We start from the raw sequence: 20,773 nt of genomic DNA, 5'->3' as shown, positions 1-20,773 counted from the left end.
CGTTGCCATGGCTTTTCTGCGGATTGCATCTTTCGCTGTAAAATGGCAACGGTTTTCGGCTTAAAGGATGTGGATGCGGCTTGATAAAAAACAACGGCTTGAGGGCAGGTTCTTCACTTCACGCCGAGTATTTTGGAGAAAAGCTCTAGGCCTTCCAGTCCAGCCTATTCTCTCGAGGTTCTTTTTTACCTTTCAAATAATTGAAAATGCTTTTTGATCATATCAATTGTATCCTACTTCATCGTTTATAGAACCAAGCTTGAACAAAAAGAAGAAGAGGATGACTTAGTAGAAAAAGAAGAGACAAAGAGGAAGAGAAAAATGAAATGGAAGAGGAAGAAGATGAAGATAACATTTAGGTGTCGGAGATTCTAGATAATAATCGTTAGTTTAAATTTTGCAAAAAGTGACACTTTTTTGTCGTTCTTCAACGAGGCTTTTCACTTTTTACGATTGCTTAGCACAGAAATTTGGTATTTTCATTCAACGAGGAAAGGTATTGCTATTTTGAGCAATTTACAGCATTATGTGTTCCCTAAACAACATTTCTTTCTACAGTTTTCGTGGTTCAATTATAAGTCATTCTCTAAGTTTTTTTCTACACTCCTCTCACGAAAGTACCTGGACAGTTCGAAGATCGATTGCGCTTTCAGATAAAAACAAATTTAGGTTGGCGATAACGACTTTTTTAACTTAATGATGATAATTTTTTATGCTTCTTGTTTTTAAATTTATTTTGCATATTTCGAAAATGGCAGTCTTTGTGCATCCAAAGATACTAGCAATTTAATGATAGCTTTTTCTCACCATTATGATAAAATATTATTTTTAGACACTGCTCAGAAGTCAATTCTTTTCTTTCGGTCGCTACCATCTTGAGTAAAAACCTCACAGAGTTTGCTTACATATCGATAAGATTATTTTTTCGACAAATAAATAGATTGAGGCCAAACGTTTTCACGAAAATCGACTTTGGAATTTGTTAAAAAATTTTCTCTAACAACAGATTCGCAACTGAATTCGAAACTGTCCGGATACTTTTGTGAGGGGAGTGTACTTCCCTCTCCTTCTTCGGGGACATTTTGGACTTCCAAAACAAGAAATACATTCCATCCTGCATTGAATTTCGACTACAGAACATTTTGGTCTTCACAAGTTGGTGCACTCCGCAAATTCTTGCTGTGGGTATGCTCTGCGTTATGTTATAACATATCACACTCTTTTAATACTGGCATATTGTAATACCGGTATCCCGTTTGTAGCAAAAAAAGAAATAATGTAGGGCACGAATTTCATACCGTATTTGTTTTGTACATGCGTAGTGGGTGTACACGGACTCAATTTCGTGAAAACAATTACCCTGACAATTTTCTTTTACAGACGAAATATTGATTTTTTATGAAGCAATAGGTAAGATCCATAGAAATGAATCCCATGGTAAATCAGGTGATTTGCAGGTGATTTCAGGTGATTTCAGGTGATTTCAGGTGATTTCAGGTGATTTTAACTTTTATAACATGCGACTAGAAAAAAGAAGCAAATACTGAGCAATTTCAGGAAACTATTACAGCAGGTTGTTTATCAATTGAACTTAAGTTAACTAGTGTCGATAAATTTCTTTTGAAGGGAGTCATGTTTTCTAAACGTCAATTTTTGTATATATTTAAGATGATTTGAGTTAAATATTTTTTGTAACTTTTGAGAACCCATTTTCCCAGTAAAATCTCTCCAAGCAACATTTTTGCCTTTATTCTGCTTATTTCCTGATGCCATCAATTTATTTTCTTGCCAAAATTTGATCTTCCTTTTTCACTAACATAGCGTTTGTAAAAATTAGGCCCGAAATTTTACCCGACCGTTCGAATACTTTGGGAAGGGAGTGTATATTTGTTTGTTGTCCGTGAAGCAGCTCTACCTCCGTGGCCTCTCCATTTCATTACAATTTGTTCAGCTTCTGTTCTGTCAGGGCCTGCGCACGCTGCAAAAATACATTGAAGTTGTGTCAATCAACAATAGGCAGGAACAACACCAAATGGCAAGGAGCAATCAAATGTAAAATAATGTGATAAGATAAACTAAAAGTGTCAAAAGATTTCCATTTCGCCCGGAAGGGAGGGCAGGCTTTTTGCTTGCCTTATTGCCTTGCCTTAAATAAAATTGCAATCGAGGCTGGCAACCTCGGGGGTCACATTGGTATTGGTCTGGAGAGTCATTACATAAATACATACATATGTATGTATGTGATAAATCAGATAAATCATGTGGTCTATGTATGTAAATCATGTATGTAGAGATAAATCATGCAGTCTAATTTTCTTCAACTCTTTGATATACATACATACATGCATACACACATACATGCATGCATGCATACATACATTGTTTATTTGTTTAAGCAGGTTTGAAATTTGGGCGGCAAACAATGCCGATGTGGACCAGCTATCTAAAACGGAAAATATCTACGAAATTGAAGTAAACCTAATACAATATTAAACTAATCAAATCTTTTAGATTAAAACCACCTAAAATGTAAATTTTTAGAATTGCCTACAAAAAGAGAATCTAAAAGTATATGTAGTTAATGTCTTTACAATTTATGGCACTGTTTTCTTTTTCATAGGAAATAGTTTCTAAAAGATTTCTAAAAGCTATTGATTTTAGTTCTTTCTTAAATACTGATGCGTTTCTATGTGACTTAATATAATCCGGAATAATGTTCCAAACTAATGCAGCTCTATGTTTGAATGTCCTTTATTCAATTTCAGTTCTCGGTCGGTTTAGTTTAATTTTTGATGAGTTTCTTAATGAATACTTAACGGTTTCTTTTAATACCATATTGTTAATTTCATCAATATTAGCATTATAATAACCACTATGAGTTAAAGTCAAAATTCTTTTTGTGTACATGTACTTCAGTGTGTTCCAACCATCAAAATCTAACACCTTTCCATTGTCAATATCCTTTGGAACTTTATGGAATAATCTTGCTGCTCTTATATGTATTCTTTCTAAGTCATTGAACAATGATGCAGAGCAACAACCCCCCCCCCCCCATACTGCGATGCCATAGGTAACATTTGGGATTATTGTTCTAAAATACAAAGTTTCCAGCACTTCCTTTGGCAGGCATAAATCTCTCATTAATTTTATCTTCCCATTAAAGGATTTACAATTCCTTTTTATGTGATTGTTCCATGACAATTTGCTGTCGATTCTGACTCCTAAGCAATCAGAATACGATTTATACTGGATCACAGTTTCACCCAATTTGATTGGCAATAGAGGGCCAATAAATTTCTTTGAATACAGGATAAGGACATCTGTCTTTCCCTCGTGGATGGTCAGCTGATTAAGGTTGCACCATGTCCTAACTTGACTCGTTACTTCCTGGAGAACTCAAACTCAAACTCAAAATCTTTATCAGCAAAAACAAATGTTAATTACAATATACCAAGAATTAAAAATTAAAATACAAAAGTTAGCATTTTCAAAAATTTTATTGATTAATTATATCAGATAAAGTGGTTTTGTTATGCTGAAGGACACATGAGAAAAACTCGCAAGGAGCTATCGAGTCATATGTCCTAGTGACGTATTTAAACTCAAGATTATAATTTCCATTTCAGTTTGAAGTAGTCTATAACAGTAAGTATAAAAAATTAAGGATGTAAGAGTATAGAAAAATTTTGTTTAAATATATATAAAGGCGGTAGGCTGGTAAATTTCACTGGTTAGGGATATGTTTAAAAAAAGTAGATTTTTAAAGGCATATAGAGATACCTTATCAACACTGTCTCCAATTGTGAAAATGGTTGTGTCATCTGCAAACATGTACAACTCTCCTTTGGTGACAGATTCTGGGAAATCATTGACATATATGGTATATAGCCGAGGGCCAAGCAGAGAGCCCTGGGGAACCCCACTGGTCTGGAACACTCTCATAGAGATATGTGCTCCAAAAGATCTGTTTGAGGATAATAGACAACCATGACAACGGTAAAAAAGGGAGGCTGATCTCTCTTTGATCCATGTTTTGATTTTGAATTGGTGAGCGAAAAGAACATTCAAAGATGGCAGTGTTCCAGTGTTGGTTGCCTCTATAGAAATAGTATTGAAAACCGGATGAAGAGGCTCATAGTATTTTGTTAGACATGACGGGGAAGCAAAGAGAACACAACAGTAACTGAACTTTACTTTGTTGTTTACTTTAAGTTTTCACAACAATTAGGCCTGCACTCGCTGGCCTGATTCTTATCGAAAAATCACTTGATTGTGTACCTCTAATTCTTTTTAGCCAAAATTATTAAATTCCTAATTTCACTTTGTGATTTTTTTAAAAGTAAATTACTAGTATGCTTGTGTAGTAAGTATTACGTATTAATTGCAACAACAGTAAGAACCAGGTTTTTGACTTGACTATCATTTACATTAATCTATTGACTATCATTTGACTTGACTATCAATTTTGTTTGAAATAGTTTCCTCAAAACATTACTATTGTTTTTGGAAATTTTATCAACTTGCATGTTATATTTTGCGCTATTTTGAAGAGAATATCTATCATTTTAAGCAATTAAAGCAATGCTGGGCCATTTAACGGACCTTGAAGCTGATTTAGAGGAAGATGAAGTGGAGCTTTTGGGAAGGGTTTTTCGAAGTAGTACATTCAAATCCCTACTGAAGGTAATGCCACAATCACTACTATTTTGCTATGCATTTTGTTTGTGCTTCCTGGCTGAAATTATTGTGATTTGATAATGCTATACTTGATGGCATAATTGGAATTTGCAAATAATCAAATTATCTTAAGAAAGACACAGAAAAGTCTTCGGCAAAATGCAATTTGTCAAATGTCTCCATCTAAAATGGCCAAAAAGAGGACTCTGAGTGACTTGCAAAATTTTTTGTTCTTCTTTGTCAAGTAAATGGTCTAAAAATCATCAAATATAAGCAAGCTTAACTTGTGACCTTTAAAAAAGTTGAAACTTTACCTATGTAATATTTTATGAAAAATAGCCCGGAACAAACCAACATGATGACAAAAATTGAGTGTTATGAAAAATAATTTTAGAATAGATTTAATTTAATTTCTTTTAAAATCTACTTCCTTACATTGGATGCTTGTGGTCTTGCTTTGTTCCTGACTTTTTTTCGTATTTCACAGAATCTGGTGGACAATATACCCTGCATTTCATACTTCTTACACATTATATTTGTATCCTGAGTTTTATGCAAATTGTGAATACCAGGTGGAATTGGCAAAGAATGGATAATTTAAGGAATCTTCTGAGTGATTGTTTGAAATCTTATGAATTCATCAATTGTTCAGGAATCATTGGTCATAAAGCTAACTGAAGAATTTGTTATAACAGGTTGAAAAAGCAGTTGAGAGTGTGCAAAGTAAGGGACCATCACCATTAACAAAAAGGGCTTTTATGGAAGCAAAACTGGTAATGCTTATCATTTTCAGTTTTGAATATGCATCACAAATCAATCAGTAAATAATAAATGCATGAAGTTCGGATATCTAATAAATTCATTAAGTAATTAATATCAAGAAATTTCAGCATTTTACTTATATACAAATCACTATGGAAAGCGCATTAGTTAAAGCCCAAATTATTTCTTGTGGGTTTTGCTTGATGATTTGCCTATCCAGGGCCTTTAATTTAAGGGCATCATGGTGGGCATGACTCCCCCATTGAAAATGTTTTCCCAATCTACTGTTGCATATTCATTAAATTTTTAAGCTTGTTGGCCAAAAAGGTATGGCACACAAACTCTGTCATCTAATGGGATATGAAAACCCCCCTTGAATGTAATAGTCTGTGTCAAACCTGTGCCTTTCTACATCCAAGGTAATTTACCTTATAACATTCAAGATCAATGTATATATTTGAAATGGATTGAGCTTCAAGTAGCATAGTTGAATGATGAATTCATCAGTTTGCTAAAAGTAAGATTAAATAGACATAAAATGCACTCATCAAAAGAGCAAAAACAGTCCAAGCCAGTTGCGCCTAATTTATGTAATCATTACAATCTTAGGTGCGGTCCTGTCGCACTTCCACATCTTGGTTGTAGCCAGCTTCTAGTGACTACTCTATTTCTCCTTTTTTATTAACCAATTTATTTTTTCAAAGCATATTTCTATTTTTTGGTTTTTACTCTCTATGCCTAAAATAATAACATGTTTTTCTTTCAGTTATATTTGCAGTTGAGAAGAAAAAGAAGACAAAGTTCCTTAATAGAAGTTCTGGTGGACATTCTTGAAGATCCTCATATTCAGGTAGTGTATGACATTTTATCTATGTGCTGTTTGCCCTTTTGATTGTTTTTTAATCAGGTGCTATTAATCCTTCAATATGTTTACCCTTATTTCCACTGTTCACTGGTGCTGCCATTTTTGTTGTCTTATTAATCCTGGTTTACTCCAGGTTTCAATGCTTGAAGAAATAAATGAATTATTTTATTTTTAACAGAGGCAGCCACAAGACTGCTATAGGTTGTTCTGTTGTAGGTAGTTCAAAATGATGTGTATCTGGGTTACCACTTAATCAATTTACTAGCTGACATTCCACTCCAACTGGTCTCCCTGATAAAATTTTCTATCTGGAATGTAGGGCAATCACTTGAAATTATCATCCTGTGATCTGCTCTGCAATTTAACTAAACAGACAGTAGCTGTAAGTTGTTTGCATTTTTTTGCATAGGCTTTGCTATCAACCCATGATTTGATTGCAAATGAGAGATTGATACCAAGAATAGATAACATAGATGAAGAGAGCAGAGCTCAAATCAAGTCTGTCAGAATCCAAAAGAAACCTGCCGAGCCTTTAGTGAGTTGTTTGTAAATTCTTTTATACAACTTCTTTTTTACTTTACTACTGTTTAGTAATAATTTGAAGTCCCCTTTTTTCAATAAGCCTCTCTCTGGTAAGCCCCTATTTTGCTATCAGATAACTGTAAAAGCAGCCATTCAATTTGAATTTTCTTTAAGATCCTTATGTCATTAGGCATCTCTGCCTCTAGTTTTTTATAATTATAGTTAAGCTTTTTTCCAGTCCATTTTTGTCCACAGTTTTTTTTGTCAAAACAGCCTATCATAAACATTTTGAAGCATGGGCCACCTTATTTAATCATGACGATATGTCAATCACAAAAGTGTTTCTAGAAATGAAATCATCATACAAATACATTTGGTTTCAATGGCAAGCATATCTTGGTGCAAGCCTCGCATTTTTGACGGTTTAATAATTATGCAATCTTCAAAATATTCAAAATACTAATACAAATAGGCTATTTTCCAAGAATGAGTCATAGTTAATTCTGCTTTTTCTAGAAAATAATATAACTGTTTTTGTCTTTCAGGGAGCAACAATAAGGCAAGATCCTTTCAGTAACAGAATTGCTATTGCAAGGATTTTTCATGGAGGTGCTGCGCACAGAACAGGTACTACTTCTTTACTCTGTTTGTTGCTTTGTAAGTTTGAGGTGAAAAGCAAGTATTTTAGCAATATTTGAGCATAAGCCTTGGTTTATATTTTGTAAAAATATTGCTAAGAAGTGAATTTTGCATTGAATTCCAAACTGCTGGCATTTACTTCCGTATCTTAATTAAGCTCTAACTGCGCCACATATATGAATTTAGATTACCTTCAAGTGAAATCATTTTCGCTGTTCTCTCCACAGTTAATTACAATGCGCTACAAACTTTCATGAAACTTTTTTATTATTCAGGAAGCCTCAAGAAAGGAGATCAGATACTGGAAATAAATGGCGTGGAGACCAATGACATGTCTTTGGATGCTGCCGTCTCTCTGCTTGTAGGTGATTCATAAAAAATCCAGAAATATGTGCCTTAAGAGCTACAGTAGTTTCATTTAGTCTTCAATAGACTCGACTGCTATCTCTCGAAGGGCTGCTCGTGCTCCTCGTAAAAGTTAGCAAAATAATTTGTTTCCAATTAACAATTCCTTCTCTCTCGATGGTCAGACAACAGTGTTCCTCAAACAATTCTATCCTTTCTACGGTACTTTGGCTTTCATTCGAATGCTGTTTTTACTGATTGGCTACTTTAAAAATAGGTGCATCAAACTTAAAACAATTTTTTCCAAAGGTATAATTGATGTTCTTACAGATCATAACTTAGATGTAAGAAGTTTTTATTCAATGATGTACCTGTTTGAATAAAGTATCGCTATTTGATAAGCGCAGAAGAAAATTCTTCGCTGCATTAAATTTGAACCCTTTTTTTCTCCTAGCACGCCAATTTTTTAATCATTAAAGACTTTGAAAATTATGAATATTCTGCACATGAACATCTTAACCTTTGTTTATCAATCCCCTAATAAGCTATCTCCTTCATACTTTCATGAATACTTTCAGCCAAATTCATGAGGCGATCTTTTAAAGTCTGTTAAAAATACTACATTGTATGGTCTACAAACAATTCAGTACTTTGGTTCAAGACTTCGGAATACTCTGCCACTGTTCATACACGTTGCTAGCTCTACTGTGGTTTTTCGCTCAAAATTGAAAAGTTACCTCCTTGATTCATTTTCACAAAACTAAACTTTAAATAAACACATATGATCTATCCAATTGAGGTTCATCTGGTTCTTGGTTAATATGTACTGTCTTTGTTTTTAAAATAATTTTTGGTTCTTTGTTTTTAATGGCTCTCTTTCGATTAGTTTACCTTATAATGGGGGGGGGGGGGTTACCGATCAGTCGATCTTAAATTCAATCATGTAAAGTAACTTTTTTTATTTGTTTTCAGCATAATTAGTTTTTAGTTCTTAGTGTTGTAATGTATTTAGTTGTAGAGTTTTGTGTATGAATTGTATTTAGGATTGATTGATAATGAAAAATTCTTGTTTTCGTTAATTTGAAAATTTGTTATTTTTCTTTCAGAGATTGAAAAGTGGGATTGATAAGTAAACAGTTCCTCGTTTTTTTTGCCGAGTAATTCTTTATCGTTTCCCTTAGGGGCTGCATAGTGAGATAGTCGAATTCAAATTATTATCGTCGGAGGAGAGTACAGAGGACGAAGAAGACAGAGAAAAGGTTAATTCTTTTCTAATATATATTTGTTAGGAGGACTTTTGTGTATGATGAACTGCTAACATGAAACCAACTGTGATGTAATATGTTCCGTCAAGACCAAGCTACATTGATATGTTAAGAGTGAGCTGCACTCCTCAACAATGGAACTTGTGCAGATAGAGTGCCTTTAACGTTGCGTATCCTTTAATAAATTATATAGCCTGCTTTTGCCGGATATCTTGTATGAATTTTATCTGTTAGGAAGCATATGTCGATCAAGCTTGGTTTTTCTGTCTATTTACAATCAACTCAAGTTGTTTATTATCTGCATATAACCTATATAGTGATCTTGTTCTTACTTATCCTTAGCTAACTGAAATTATTGAATCTCTCGGTCTTGCCATGGTATTTGCCATGATTCTTTGAATATTTAAGTTGTAAAAACGACATTCGTAATACCTCTAGGTATTTTTGCGGGCACATTTCAACTACACTCCGCAAGAAGATCCCAATATTCCATGTAAAGACGCTGGGTTGGCTTTCAGTAAAGGCGATGTTCTCGAGATTATCGACAATAGTGAACCAAAATGGTGGCAGGTAAATTCATACAATTTACAGTACAAGCATTAAATACATTTCTATTATACTATCGTTGTATTCTCTTTGGATGCTGAAATAGGAAAATTGCCTTACTTAAACAGATTTACAGCCAAAATGGGTATAATCATTTTCTGTAACTCCAGCATTTCTAAGTGATAAACAACTTTTTAGCTTGAGTCTGCACTTCAAACTTTAAACCTTAATACTTATGTTTTGGTCATTACTTCGTCGTTTATCTTAATCAAAAGTAATGTAAACCTCATAAACTATAGGTCTGGAACAGTGCAAGATAGGTATTTTATCATTGGTCAGTAGAATCAAATGTAACTTTTGCGTTAGGCCTGCCATTTTACCGTAATCTTTACATTTACAGGCACGAAAATATGGATCAAAGTCTGCTAAGTATGGGCTGATCCCGAGTCGACAGCTTCAGGAGAAGTAAGCGACTTGACTTTGAGAACCTGATATTTTCTTTCTCTTTTGTCGAAATTAGCTGTTGATAGGTGTTTAGTTCACATAGTTACGTGATCTAATAGAACCCAGACTCTGATTGTTCAATTTTACGATTACCTTGTCATCCTTGTATTGAAATGGAAGTAAAGTCAGTCTCCATAACTATATTTGCTGTGCACACATTTTTTGGGGTTTTATTCGGGTATATCACTGAAGTAAAGTCAAGAAGAGGCTAAAGTAAAAAGACACGGAGAGCGTTTCTCCAGAGCGGAAGACTTGTTTAGTGACGGCACGTGAACATAAAAAAAGTTGTTTATGCTTCGCGGTTATAGTTATGGAGGCAAATAGATTGTGAGTACTTTATTATTCTTAATTATAGTAGCTTTCGTTTTTCGTAAGATATTCGCTTTGTTCAGTTTTTTCTACTACTTTAATTTGTTCGTGTATTTCTTACTAGGCCTAACCTATTTCATATTGACTATCTGCTTGTTTTTTTATCAACTGTTAATTTGTATTCAATTTCGTTGTAGCAAACCATGTTCTGAGTTTTATCACATTTCGTTGTTTTTTTGTGCTTCCTGATGAGACTTAGGGGTGGGTTTGGACTTCAGCCACGTTTGGTGCCATCATACATATATCAACTATTTGCTCTATTTAGTTTGCATTTTAAAAACATTCTTTTTTCTTATAGACGTCTGGCATTAAAACTATGGAGTCCAAGCAACAGTTTTAATGGAGAAATAGGTAAGGTCTTAACAGATTGCTAGCGTACAAAGTACTTGCAAAATACCTTGCAATATCTCGAAGCTGCATCTAGCTACGAAACTATTGGTAGAAGAGAAAATGAAAAATATATCTTTTGACAAGCCAATTTACCACTATATTGAAGGCCTGCTTCAGTGAGTGCAAACAAATCTAAAAATCTATGTTATTTTAAGGTAGTTTTACTGAAAAGTTAAGTATCTTCAAGCTACTTGTATAACACTTTTTCGTCACAGTGAAAGTAAAAAGTAACCAAAGTACTTCTTAAAATGTAAAAGAATATTTCTAGTAACACTATTTGTATAATCATTGCATGAAAAAGAAACAAAAAGTATCATATTGTATCTAAAAATTATTTTGGAACTACAAGACAGGCTTAAATGTGTTATGCTACAAGACCTTTGGCAAAAAGTAATCTTATCACAGGTTTACGCTAATTATTATATTGTAATATGATGCTGTTATGTTTAATATTTCAAACTGTATCTTAAGTGTATCAGACCAGTGGCGAAAATTCTTTGGGGCTTGGGGGGCTCAGGCGTTTCACGTGTCGAAAGCCCATCTAAGATTATCTTTGTCGGAAATTAGTATACCTGAGCACCCCCAAACGAAAGCCTGAATTTCCACCACTGTTTCAAACATAAGATCATAAAGTTATGAACAGAGACCAAAATACAGAGGTTTGATAGGGAAAGAGCCAAAACACATGAAGCATATCTCAGCCAATTCATAACACGTTTGACTGATTTTGCATATTTAGAGGTATTTCATGATGCTCTTTCAGGCTATGGGATCCAAATTCAAAAGTTCTAAAAATAGATTTTTATGACGTCATCAGTTTAGAACTTCATCCTTGGTTTTCATTGCTGGTATATTTGCTGTGCGAAATTTTTTTATCATTCAAATTCCTAACGCCCTTCTGGAATTGATTGTTAACCCACTGAATCAGGTTAAATACCAACTCCCTGCTGGTCTTGTATTGTTATTTCTGTTATCAGCGTTTAATATATCAATTCAAATATGCATATTAGCCCCTCGTAAAACCCACAGTTACAACGGTTATAGTTGAAAGACTATAATACCATTAGAAGCGTCGAAAGTGCAGTGCAGTTTTCCATTGATCCTCCTTCAGTTGTTGCCGAGCTAAGTTGAAGTATTCCCCGAATGATATGAATTAGCCATTTCAACCACTGTACGTAAACACAATTTTTAGAAGCATGTTCGGGTTCGTTGTCACCAAGAGAGAGAAACTGCTTGAATAACTCAAGACCTAAATCCCCGACCCAGAAAGCGTCAAAGAAGAAGCCAAAGAAAGTGAAGTACAAAGCTATGCAGAGTGAGAGTACGTCACTTTCAAAACTTTTATCATTATTGAAAGCATAATCAAAGTTTGTTGCTCTTAAAAGTCACAATTATTTTCTAGATTTCTATATATGTTAGGTACATTTTTTCTGTTGTTATTAGCTTCTTCACTGTGTTTTGTAAAGAGGGCTGAATTTGCAGAAAAACTCAGATTTGAGTTAAAAACCCTACGAAACTATAAATTTGTAATTGCTCTGCTAGGACAGACCGTCTCTATTGCACGTTTAATGCTAACCTGAAACTCAAAAGACATTCGGTTCACCTAAAGTTTCCTGATTACTCTATTTCTGCAGAGTTTCACGCGGAAGAGATAATATTTTATGAAGAAGTAACACAAATCATGGCTGATTTCGATCGTCGCAGGCCCATTGTCATTACAGGTAAATTTATGTTGCTTAATGCTTTTATCATTTAAGGTCACATCTTTCTGTGGTGAGAGGGTTTGTTACTGGATAGCTTCTAATACTTGTTTTATATTATTTTTCAGGTGTTCCGGTTTTAGAATGTGAAGATTTAAAGGAAAGGTTAATACAAACCAATGCTGAAAAGTTTAGAACTCCAGTTCCTTGTGAGTAAAAACATTTATAAAGAAAACAGCATTTTTCTCTTACTTTGCATATTATCAGACATTTTAGCAGTTTTTTGTGTTTAGTGACCAGCACATCTCGTGTCAGTCAAAACTTTATGTCAACCAAGACTTAATGTCACTGTCAAGTTCATGTCATTTCATTATCACTATATTTTCATACAAACGTTGTTGTTTATTTGATTTCTCTTTTCATTTCAGATACATCCCGCTCTAAAAAGTCACTTGAGAAAGTAAATAAAGATTTTCATTACATTTCCCGCAATGACATGGAAAAAGGCATTCGATCGAATTCGTTCATTAACGTGGAAGTATTCAAGGGTCACTTTTTTGCAATCAGCATCGATTCGGTCATGGAGATTGCAAATTCTGGCAAAACTTGTGTCTTGTATTTAAACCCAGAGGTAAGCTGAAAAACTAATTGGTATATGGTAAACAATTCATCGTCACTGGTTGTCACTCAGTAACGATAATAGCAAATATGCTTTTTTCCCATGATAATATGGGGATCGTGTCCCTTGCAAAGCTCATTTGCTGCTAGGTCAATTATATGCTAGATACTTAAGGTACTTAAACCATCATTCAAACAAAAATTGACCAATAAGTGATTGTGATTCCACTCACACACTTATTTTGATTGACGGATGGCTTAAGCCACTTTTGTATCTGTCGATTGCCTTTAATACCTGAATCTAACCATACATATCTAACTCGCATATATAAAATCATATTTTGAATCAGTTGTTGTGAGAGCCTTCACCACAGCACGAGTCATTTAGTCTTATCAGATTGTCTTATCAAGACTGCCAAATGAGTTTTTTATTTTTATTTTTCCTTTAACGTTAGCCATTTAGTTTTCTTTTGGAAAAGGTCTCAACACATCAAAATCATAATGGCAATGAAAAGCTTGTAAAAGTAAATCATACTTGCAATGTAAAGCTTTTCATATCGAAACTCTTGGTTTATATCTTAATGAGAGATTCATTTTCTAGAGCCTACCAGTTTTGTGCAGTACAAACCTGCACCCGTTTGTTGTGTTTATCAAAGCACCGGATATAGAAGTACTCAAAACGAACTTAAAAGCAAATCAGGAGAGTTCATTGTTTGGGAGCAAAATTATGACAGTAAGTTCGTTTAGCTTTATTATTTCTATTTTCGCTTTTAGCATCAATTGTAGATTGGAAGTCTTTGAACGTATTTATCAAAATGCTAAGTTAGCTTGCTCTTTTTGAAATAAAAAGCTTGCCCTTTTTTAAGCGTTTCTCTCCAAATTTGGTAGCATTGCCTACATACAAAAGCTGTTGTTTAATCTCTGTGATTAAAGTTTAGGAAACATAAGGTCCCTCCATCTATTGATTCTTGGGTTGTTCTAATGTCCCTTTGAACATAAAAGGCAAAAAGAATTTATTCATTGACCTAATTGTAGAGAAAATTCTGTATTAGCGTTGACGCAAAAGCAGCACATATAATTCTTACCAAAAAGCAAGAAATGGGATTAGGGAAGAAGAGAAAAACCATTCAAAGAAGATACAAGAATGAACGGAAGAAGGAGACCTGCTATAGAAGACAAATTGTGGTTTTTCTTTAACTGCAATGTCTTGTTGAAATTTGTTTTAGAGATTTGGCTGATTTTGTGAGATTTAGTCTTGTAGCGAATCATCCAGAAACATAGGTATGCATAGAAAATAAACGCAGAAAGTTTTTGTCTATTTTTCCATACACTTCTTTTTATCTTCTCAACTAATTCCTATACATAGCAACAATAACAACTATTATTCCAGTTTCCAATAACTCACACTCCTACATCGAATTAAGAAAGGTCTTGTTTTGAACTTTTTAGCATCGACATGGTCGTTTTGCTTGTGTTTTATTTTTCGTCCACACTAGTAATTATAAACATAAAAAACGCATATACGGTTTCTGAAATTGTCCTAACGATAATATCTGTTGACCGATTTGTTTGTAACTTCAACAGGAGAATCTCTCCCCACTCCCGACCCGGTCTTTTATAATTATGCTAGCCCATAACATGTACCAAGTTTCATCCTTGCACATAGCCATTAGGTTTTTTTTTCATGAGAATACCTCAATTTTTCATAAGAATGCTTTGATATCCTAAGAAATTCTCAATATTACGCCGATAATTCTCGAATTATACTCTTCAATTATTCTTAATTGACTCCATCATATGAGAAAAGAAAGTTTTATTTTTCTTTTAAGCCCACCCCTATATTTTTAGCAGTTCTTAGTATCCTTATAAACTATGTTGTTATATAATTGTCTGCAATATACATGTTTGGACAAAACAGCTTTTCAAATGTGAATATTCAGCCAAAAACAGAGATTTAAACACTTTTTGTGTAGAAGCATTTCCAGTTCAAACAAGAACCTTTTCAATTATAGGATGAAGAGATTTACAAGGCGCTAATTGATTCAGAAGAGATTGAGAATAATTATGGACATTACTTTGACTTAGAATTGAAAATGGAAGATATGGAAACAACACTTAACCAATTGTATCATTCGGTACACAGAATGGAAAATGAGCCATTATGGATTCCTTTAAGATGGCAGTAGTTCGGATAATGTCACTTTTTGGAAGCGATGCTATAATACATTTATGGTGAATGCAAGTTCTGTGGTCCAAAACTGAACACACGCGATGGTTTTGTACCATATCCGGTTGGCCTCGCTCTGGATAGAAAGAACTGGCGGCAATTTTGTGACTACCAGAAGACTGGAGGTTGAGGATAATATTTGGAAGTTTGTTGATATGATATGAACCAGAATTATTTTGTTTATTTTTGCTTCGTCAAATGGAAATAAAAGTCGGCAGGTAATATTTGTTTATTAAAGTAATTTATTTTGTTTTATGCATAACGGCCTAGAGGAGATCGTTTTCATTTCACGTATCATGTCATGCTTGGCCTCAAGATACGAAAATAGCTTAAGCTAACTTGTTTACCCGTATTATATTATGCTTGGCCTCTTGATAAAAACTATTCCAAGAACCAAGAAGAATAATTATTGTCTTCTACACAACCCATTCTGTACTGTAAAAACTTTCAACGAAGGAATCCTTCCTTGTTTTCTTTCAACTTATCTCCTGTGAATTTATAGTAAATCATCTTGCAATGGCTTTGTTTGTCATTGAACAGGTTGAATAGAGTGTTTATTGGTTAAAATTGGCTTATAGAGCTTTTAATTATTTCAAATCATTATTTTATAGATTGGATTTTTTATTTCACAGCCAAATTATTAACATTTGATATAAAAAATCTACTCATATGATGGCAAAATAGCTATTTTCAAAACATTCTTACACTTAGCCCAATTGACTTATGGTATTTTTTCCTGCAAAAATCTGTCATTAGGTTACAATGAAAGAAATTAAATGTGATTTTGCTATGGTCCTTTCCAAATATTGTAATGTATGGAAAATATTGTAAAGTACACTATATCAAAATGAAAAAAATCATGATTCAAAATTTGCTGTCAGTGGTTAAAGTTTTCTACCTTCACTCAAATGTCTATATTTTCTATCATTGAACTGTTAATGTGTAGGTAGACTTGCAAGGTAAAAAACAAACAATCTGAAAACAATTTCTTTTGAACTCACACTATATCATTACCGTAGTCTTATCAAATGCTACAACCCTCAAAACAGAAACAATTCAAAATTCAACGTGTCTGCAAAGCACAAAAATATTGAGAACTTAAATTAAGGAACTAAATGAGAAGAGAAATAAATCTATTGGGTAAAACAAACAAAACAAATTGGCAAACATTTGAACAGATGCTTATAACCAAGCTAAGCCATTAAATAAATTCACATTATCTGCCAATGGACAGCAAGGAATAAAATACAACAAAATTTAGAAAGTATGCTAAATCACTCTGAACAAAGATTAACTAAAATTTTTATGGAAAGATCCTAAATATCAACACAGGCCCATTATACCAAAGATGCATAAAATCATAAGGTTTGAAAACTATATAAATTCTTCTCTTATCTTGCGGTATGACTGTGACAACATCAGAAACCATCCAAAATTGTGGACACTCTAATTGAGAAAAAATGTTTAAAATAGAACTGTAATAAAGCACCCATAAAATGAACATTTTTTATACTTTGCTTCAAAATACCCATCATTCTTTACAAAAAGAAAATTCTCATGGTATATATAGCCTACTTCCCTTTGGTAGGAATGATAGATAGACTTTTTATATTTCCCCTCACACACCTCATGGTTGCTTCCAAATTATGCAATCATTTTATTACAGATTTTTACATCTTCAAAAAAAACCTTTAACACTCTGTTTTAAACTGATTATTTAGGAGTTCACTTCCTTTAAGGAAATCTTTAAGATGTTTCTCCTTTGCTTTGAGATCAGTTATGAAGTCTGACCCTGATGTCATTGATGTTGTGTTCATCAATATATTTAATGCTTTTTGAATTACATTCAAACACTTTGATGCCAACTCAAACACTGATTTTTCTCCTGACATACAGCATTTGCTCATTTGCTCCTTTAGAACTTCCATGAGTAATTCAGAATATGTCACCAAATTATGGCCAATTTCTACACTGTCATCTCCATGGATTGCTCTCAATATGTCAAGAGATTTTTCAAAGTGGTCTACAGCTTCAGAATACCTATTTTCATCTGCCATATTATATGCCAAAGCATTATATGTATGAGCCAGACTTCTATGATACTTGTAATAGATAAGCTTCTGCATCTTTAGGCACTGTCTCAGCATCTTGATTGATTGGTCAGGTTCTCCAATGCACTGCATATACAATGCAGCTGATTTATGATGAAGGTCTAAAAACCAGCTTTTATCAATTGGTTTGTTACAAGCCATGCAAACAGCATAATCTAGATCAGGAATAGGTCCAGCACAATGCTGACACTTGTAATCCATATATCCTGTTCCACCAGTTGGACCACTTTGACATTTGGGACACTGGCATGTGAAAAAGTATTGTTTCTTTAAAGTGTGCTGTCTCTCATGCCATTTATGTTTGCTATAAATTGGGCCATAAGAAATGGTCATCTCTTGACCTGGCTCTATATCTTTAGCTACCTTGATGATTAGAGTATTGTTAACAAAACTTTGTATACAGTTTGGATCACAAGAATGGTTCATAAGAGATACTGTCGGGTAGATACCAGTGCCATAACGAAGTTGCCCATATTCGGACACAGCAGATAATTTTGGATCTGGGATGTCACAAATGCCAGTGACAGCAATGCCATTGCAAACAACCTGATGAATATGTTTACAAAGCAAGCTGCCATAAAGCAGTTCCATATAATCAACATCGTTTAAATTCTCAGAATGTGAATCTGAAAAAGAATCTTTCCAAATAGTTCCATATTCAAGTTCAATCTTATCTTTGTCTTGAACAATTTCATCTCTTTCAAAAAACTTTGATTGTTTTAGCATTAGTAGTAAAGCTACAGCCATAATACCATACTGGATGATATCATAAAAAGGCATTTCTTTGGCATTTGTGATGAGATGGTACACAGACTTATATCCAGTAGAATATTTTTCATCTTGTGACCCATATGGAAGCATGTCATGACATGAAGTCTCTAAGAATGCAAAATGTGTTTGGGATAGTGTTTGAACATCGTTTTTGAGAAGAATGTGAAGTGCAATAGTAGCAATGCCAAGGTGTTGCAGCTTAACAGCATGATAACATTCCAAGAAATGATTTTCTTTCCATGAATCTGTTTGGCATTTCTCAGAACAATATGTAACAACAGAGCAGTTGAAACAGGGTATAATATTATCAGAGGTCTTACAACAATGCCAGCATTGTGACTTGTAAAAATTTTGGAAAATGATAGATGCATATGGCTTCTCTAAGATTAACACATCTCCAGGTTTGAAATTCTTTTTGGCAACCAGATGTCTTCCTGCTGATACACTGTTAGCTATCACTACACCATCTGAAGCATTTTGAAGTATCTTATTGCTTTCATACTTGACTTCAAATGTCTCATCTGTGCTGCATTTCTCATCTTGCTTCGTTTCAGTGGTAGATAGATTTGAAATCTTTTCATTCAATCTGTTGATGGCTGATAACAGTTGATCTGTATTCTTTATCTTTTTTCTATGCTGGCAAATACTGTCTTCGGCTTGTGAGAGTGTAGCTTTGGCTTCTAGAACTTCTCCCAATGCAATTTGACATTCTGCTTTCCTTTTTAGCAGCTTGTGTTTTAAATCTTCAGGATAATTTAGCTGAATAGCCTTATCAATATCGTTAAGGCATTTTTGAAAATTCTTTTCATTAAAGAAAACTGCCGATCTGTTGCCGTAAGCAAGGGAAAGTCCGTGATTTTCTTTTGAACCAGTATTCTTGTTACCCTCTAATGGCCATGGGTAATGTCTGATACTGTCGTTATACAATTCCAGAGCCCTTGAGTTCTGACCAGCGACATAAAATCTATTCCCCTCTTTGCGGAAGATTTCCCCCTTCTCATAATTTTTTGAAGATGTTTTCCTCTCCACTTGTTCTTTTTTGTCAATCCATTTTTGAAGAGTTTCAACAACAATAGGTGTATTTAGCAGGGCAAGGATAAGTTGTTCATTTGAAAGATTGTTCTCTCTGTAATTAGGCCCATCATCCAATTTTGCCAGTGCTTTTTCGGTTAAATCGTCAAGAGTTTGCTGAAAAGTCATCCTTTAAAAAAATATTAATTCCTTTTTCGAGTACAGATTCTTAATGAATACTAAAATTGATATGTGCCTGAAAGGATATCCATTTGCCATGAAAAAATTTCCACGGGCCTTCACGAACGCGCCATTATTCAAACACAAGGTTACAAACTTTATTAACGAATTTTGTCATACTCCTGAAGGCGAAAGAACGATACTTACCACATGCTCTGAATTTTGGGGATGGGGGCTTTAAGATAAAGTTTTAATACAAATTTGAACCAAGTTGCAAAGCTTCTATAACTTTCGATCAATTATGTTGCCATCAATTCAGGGGTTGTAGGCCCCTGATCCTAGCCGCTGCGTCTCCCGAAAATTTTCTCCCAGCTGCATCACTAATCCTTTTTATGCAAAGAAAGTCAAATTGCAAGGCAGAAACAAGGAACAAAAATAATTGGTACCAATTACTCACCTCAACCACAGACACCAGATTTCTACAAAATAAAATTTACCTACAAAGACAAAACGTTAGTCAGGACAATTTTAACCAACAACCCCCCCCCCCCCCCCCTCTAAAATTCTTCAATTTAGGGGGCCCCTTGCACAATTTTAAAAGCCTTTTAAGTGCTCTTGATTTTAATCTTGTGTTTGAATGGAGCTAGGGGGCTTCGTAAAGTAACGAATTCCATTATAAGTATGGAATAAAGGGCCTGATCACAAGAACTTTAAGCTCGCGCCGTTAGCAGGGAGCCTCGAAATTTGTTTTTACTCCAGGGATTTTGCAACTTTCGCTTTTCCTGGTTGGAGTTTCCCCTAATGCAATGACTGCACTTAGTTTGTTGCTCAATTTGCCATACAGAGGTTTCTCCGGTGAAAAATGTTTCACCATGCTGAAAAGGGTAAATCAAGAGAGTGTGAACTAAGGTCCACAATGTCACAGTAGCGCATTGTTTCCTTATGTTTAATGGCAGCAGATTTTGATGTCCTGGGAGTTTTAAACCCCGATAAAATAATTGAAAAGTTTTCAGCAGTTAGGTAGTTTTATTGGGAATGTACTGAAATGCAAAATGGATACAAGTTTATTCGTGTTTTATGGTTGGTCGATCATGTTTGATTATGTTTAGCCAAGTACTGTGCACGTGACACGAATTGTTTTGTTATATTTGAAGGGGCCACAATCAACTTTAGGCCCAGGGCCCCAACAGACTTAAATGTGGCCCTGCCCCCCAACCATAGACCACATAATCTATATTATGTGCCTCGTCACGTGATAATATACATGTCCG

General features: G+C 34.3%; 2 protein-coding genes across 2 annotated transcripts; one reads left to right on the top strand and one right to left on the bottom strand.

The window, feature by feature from the left end:
• Nucleotides 1-3,916: 3,916 nt before the first annotated feature.
• On the top strand, nt 3,917-15,703 carry LOC135681260 (MAGUK p55 subfamily member 7). The gene is made up of 17 exons (XM_065195632.2): nt 3,917-4,179; nt 4,571-4,683; nt 5,373-5,450; nt 6,206-6,289; nt 6,714-6,839; nt 7,372-7,453; nt 7,741-7,826; nt 8,992-9,069; nt 9,514-9,645; nt 10,022-10,086; nt 10,793-10,845; nt 12,077-12,205; nt 12,519-12,605; nt 12,713-12,793; nt 13,013-13,215; nt 13,804-13,935; nt 15,215-15,703. The coding sequence occupies exons 1-17, from the start codon at nt 4,152-4,154 to the stop codon at nt 15,386-15,388; spliced, it is 1,731 nt and encodes a 576-aa protein (XP_065051704.2). The 5' UTR covers nt 3,917-4,151; the 3' UTR covers nt 15,389-15,703.
• A 702-nt stretch (nt 15,704-16,405) lies between these two features.
• On the bottom strand, nt 16,406-19,897 carry LOC135681256 (protein-lysine N-methyltransferase SMYD4). The gene has a single exon (XM_065195626.2). The coding sequence runs from the start codon at nt 19,509-19,511 to the stop codon at nt 17,121-17,123; it is 2,391 nt and encodes a 796-aa protein (XP_065051698.2). The 5' UTR covers nt 19,512-19,897; the 3' UTR covers nt 16,406-17,120.
• Between the last annotated feature and the right edge of the window lie 876 nt (nt 19,898-20,773).

Source organism: Rhopilema esculentum, chromosome 12 (genome assembly GCF_057945365.1).
Source record: "Rhopilema esculentum isolate cy_ngs chromosome 12, ASM5794536v1, whole genome shotgun sequence".
Classification (NCBI taxonomy): domain Eukaryota; kingdom Metazoa; phylum Cnidaria; class Scyphozoa; order Rhizostomeae; family Rhizostomatidae; genus Rhopilema; species Rhopilema esculentum.
The sequence above is the reverse complement of the archived record's forward strand: the minus strand, read 5'-3'. Positions and strand labels throughout refer to the sequence as shown.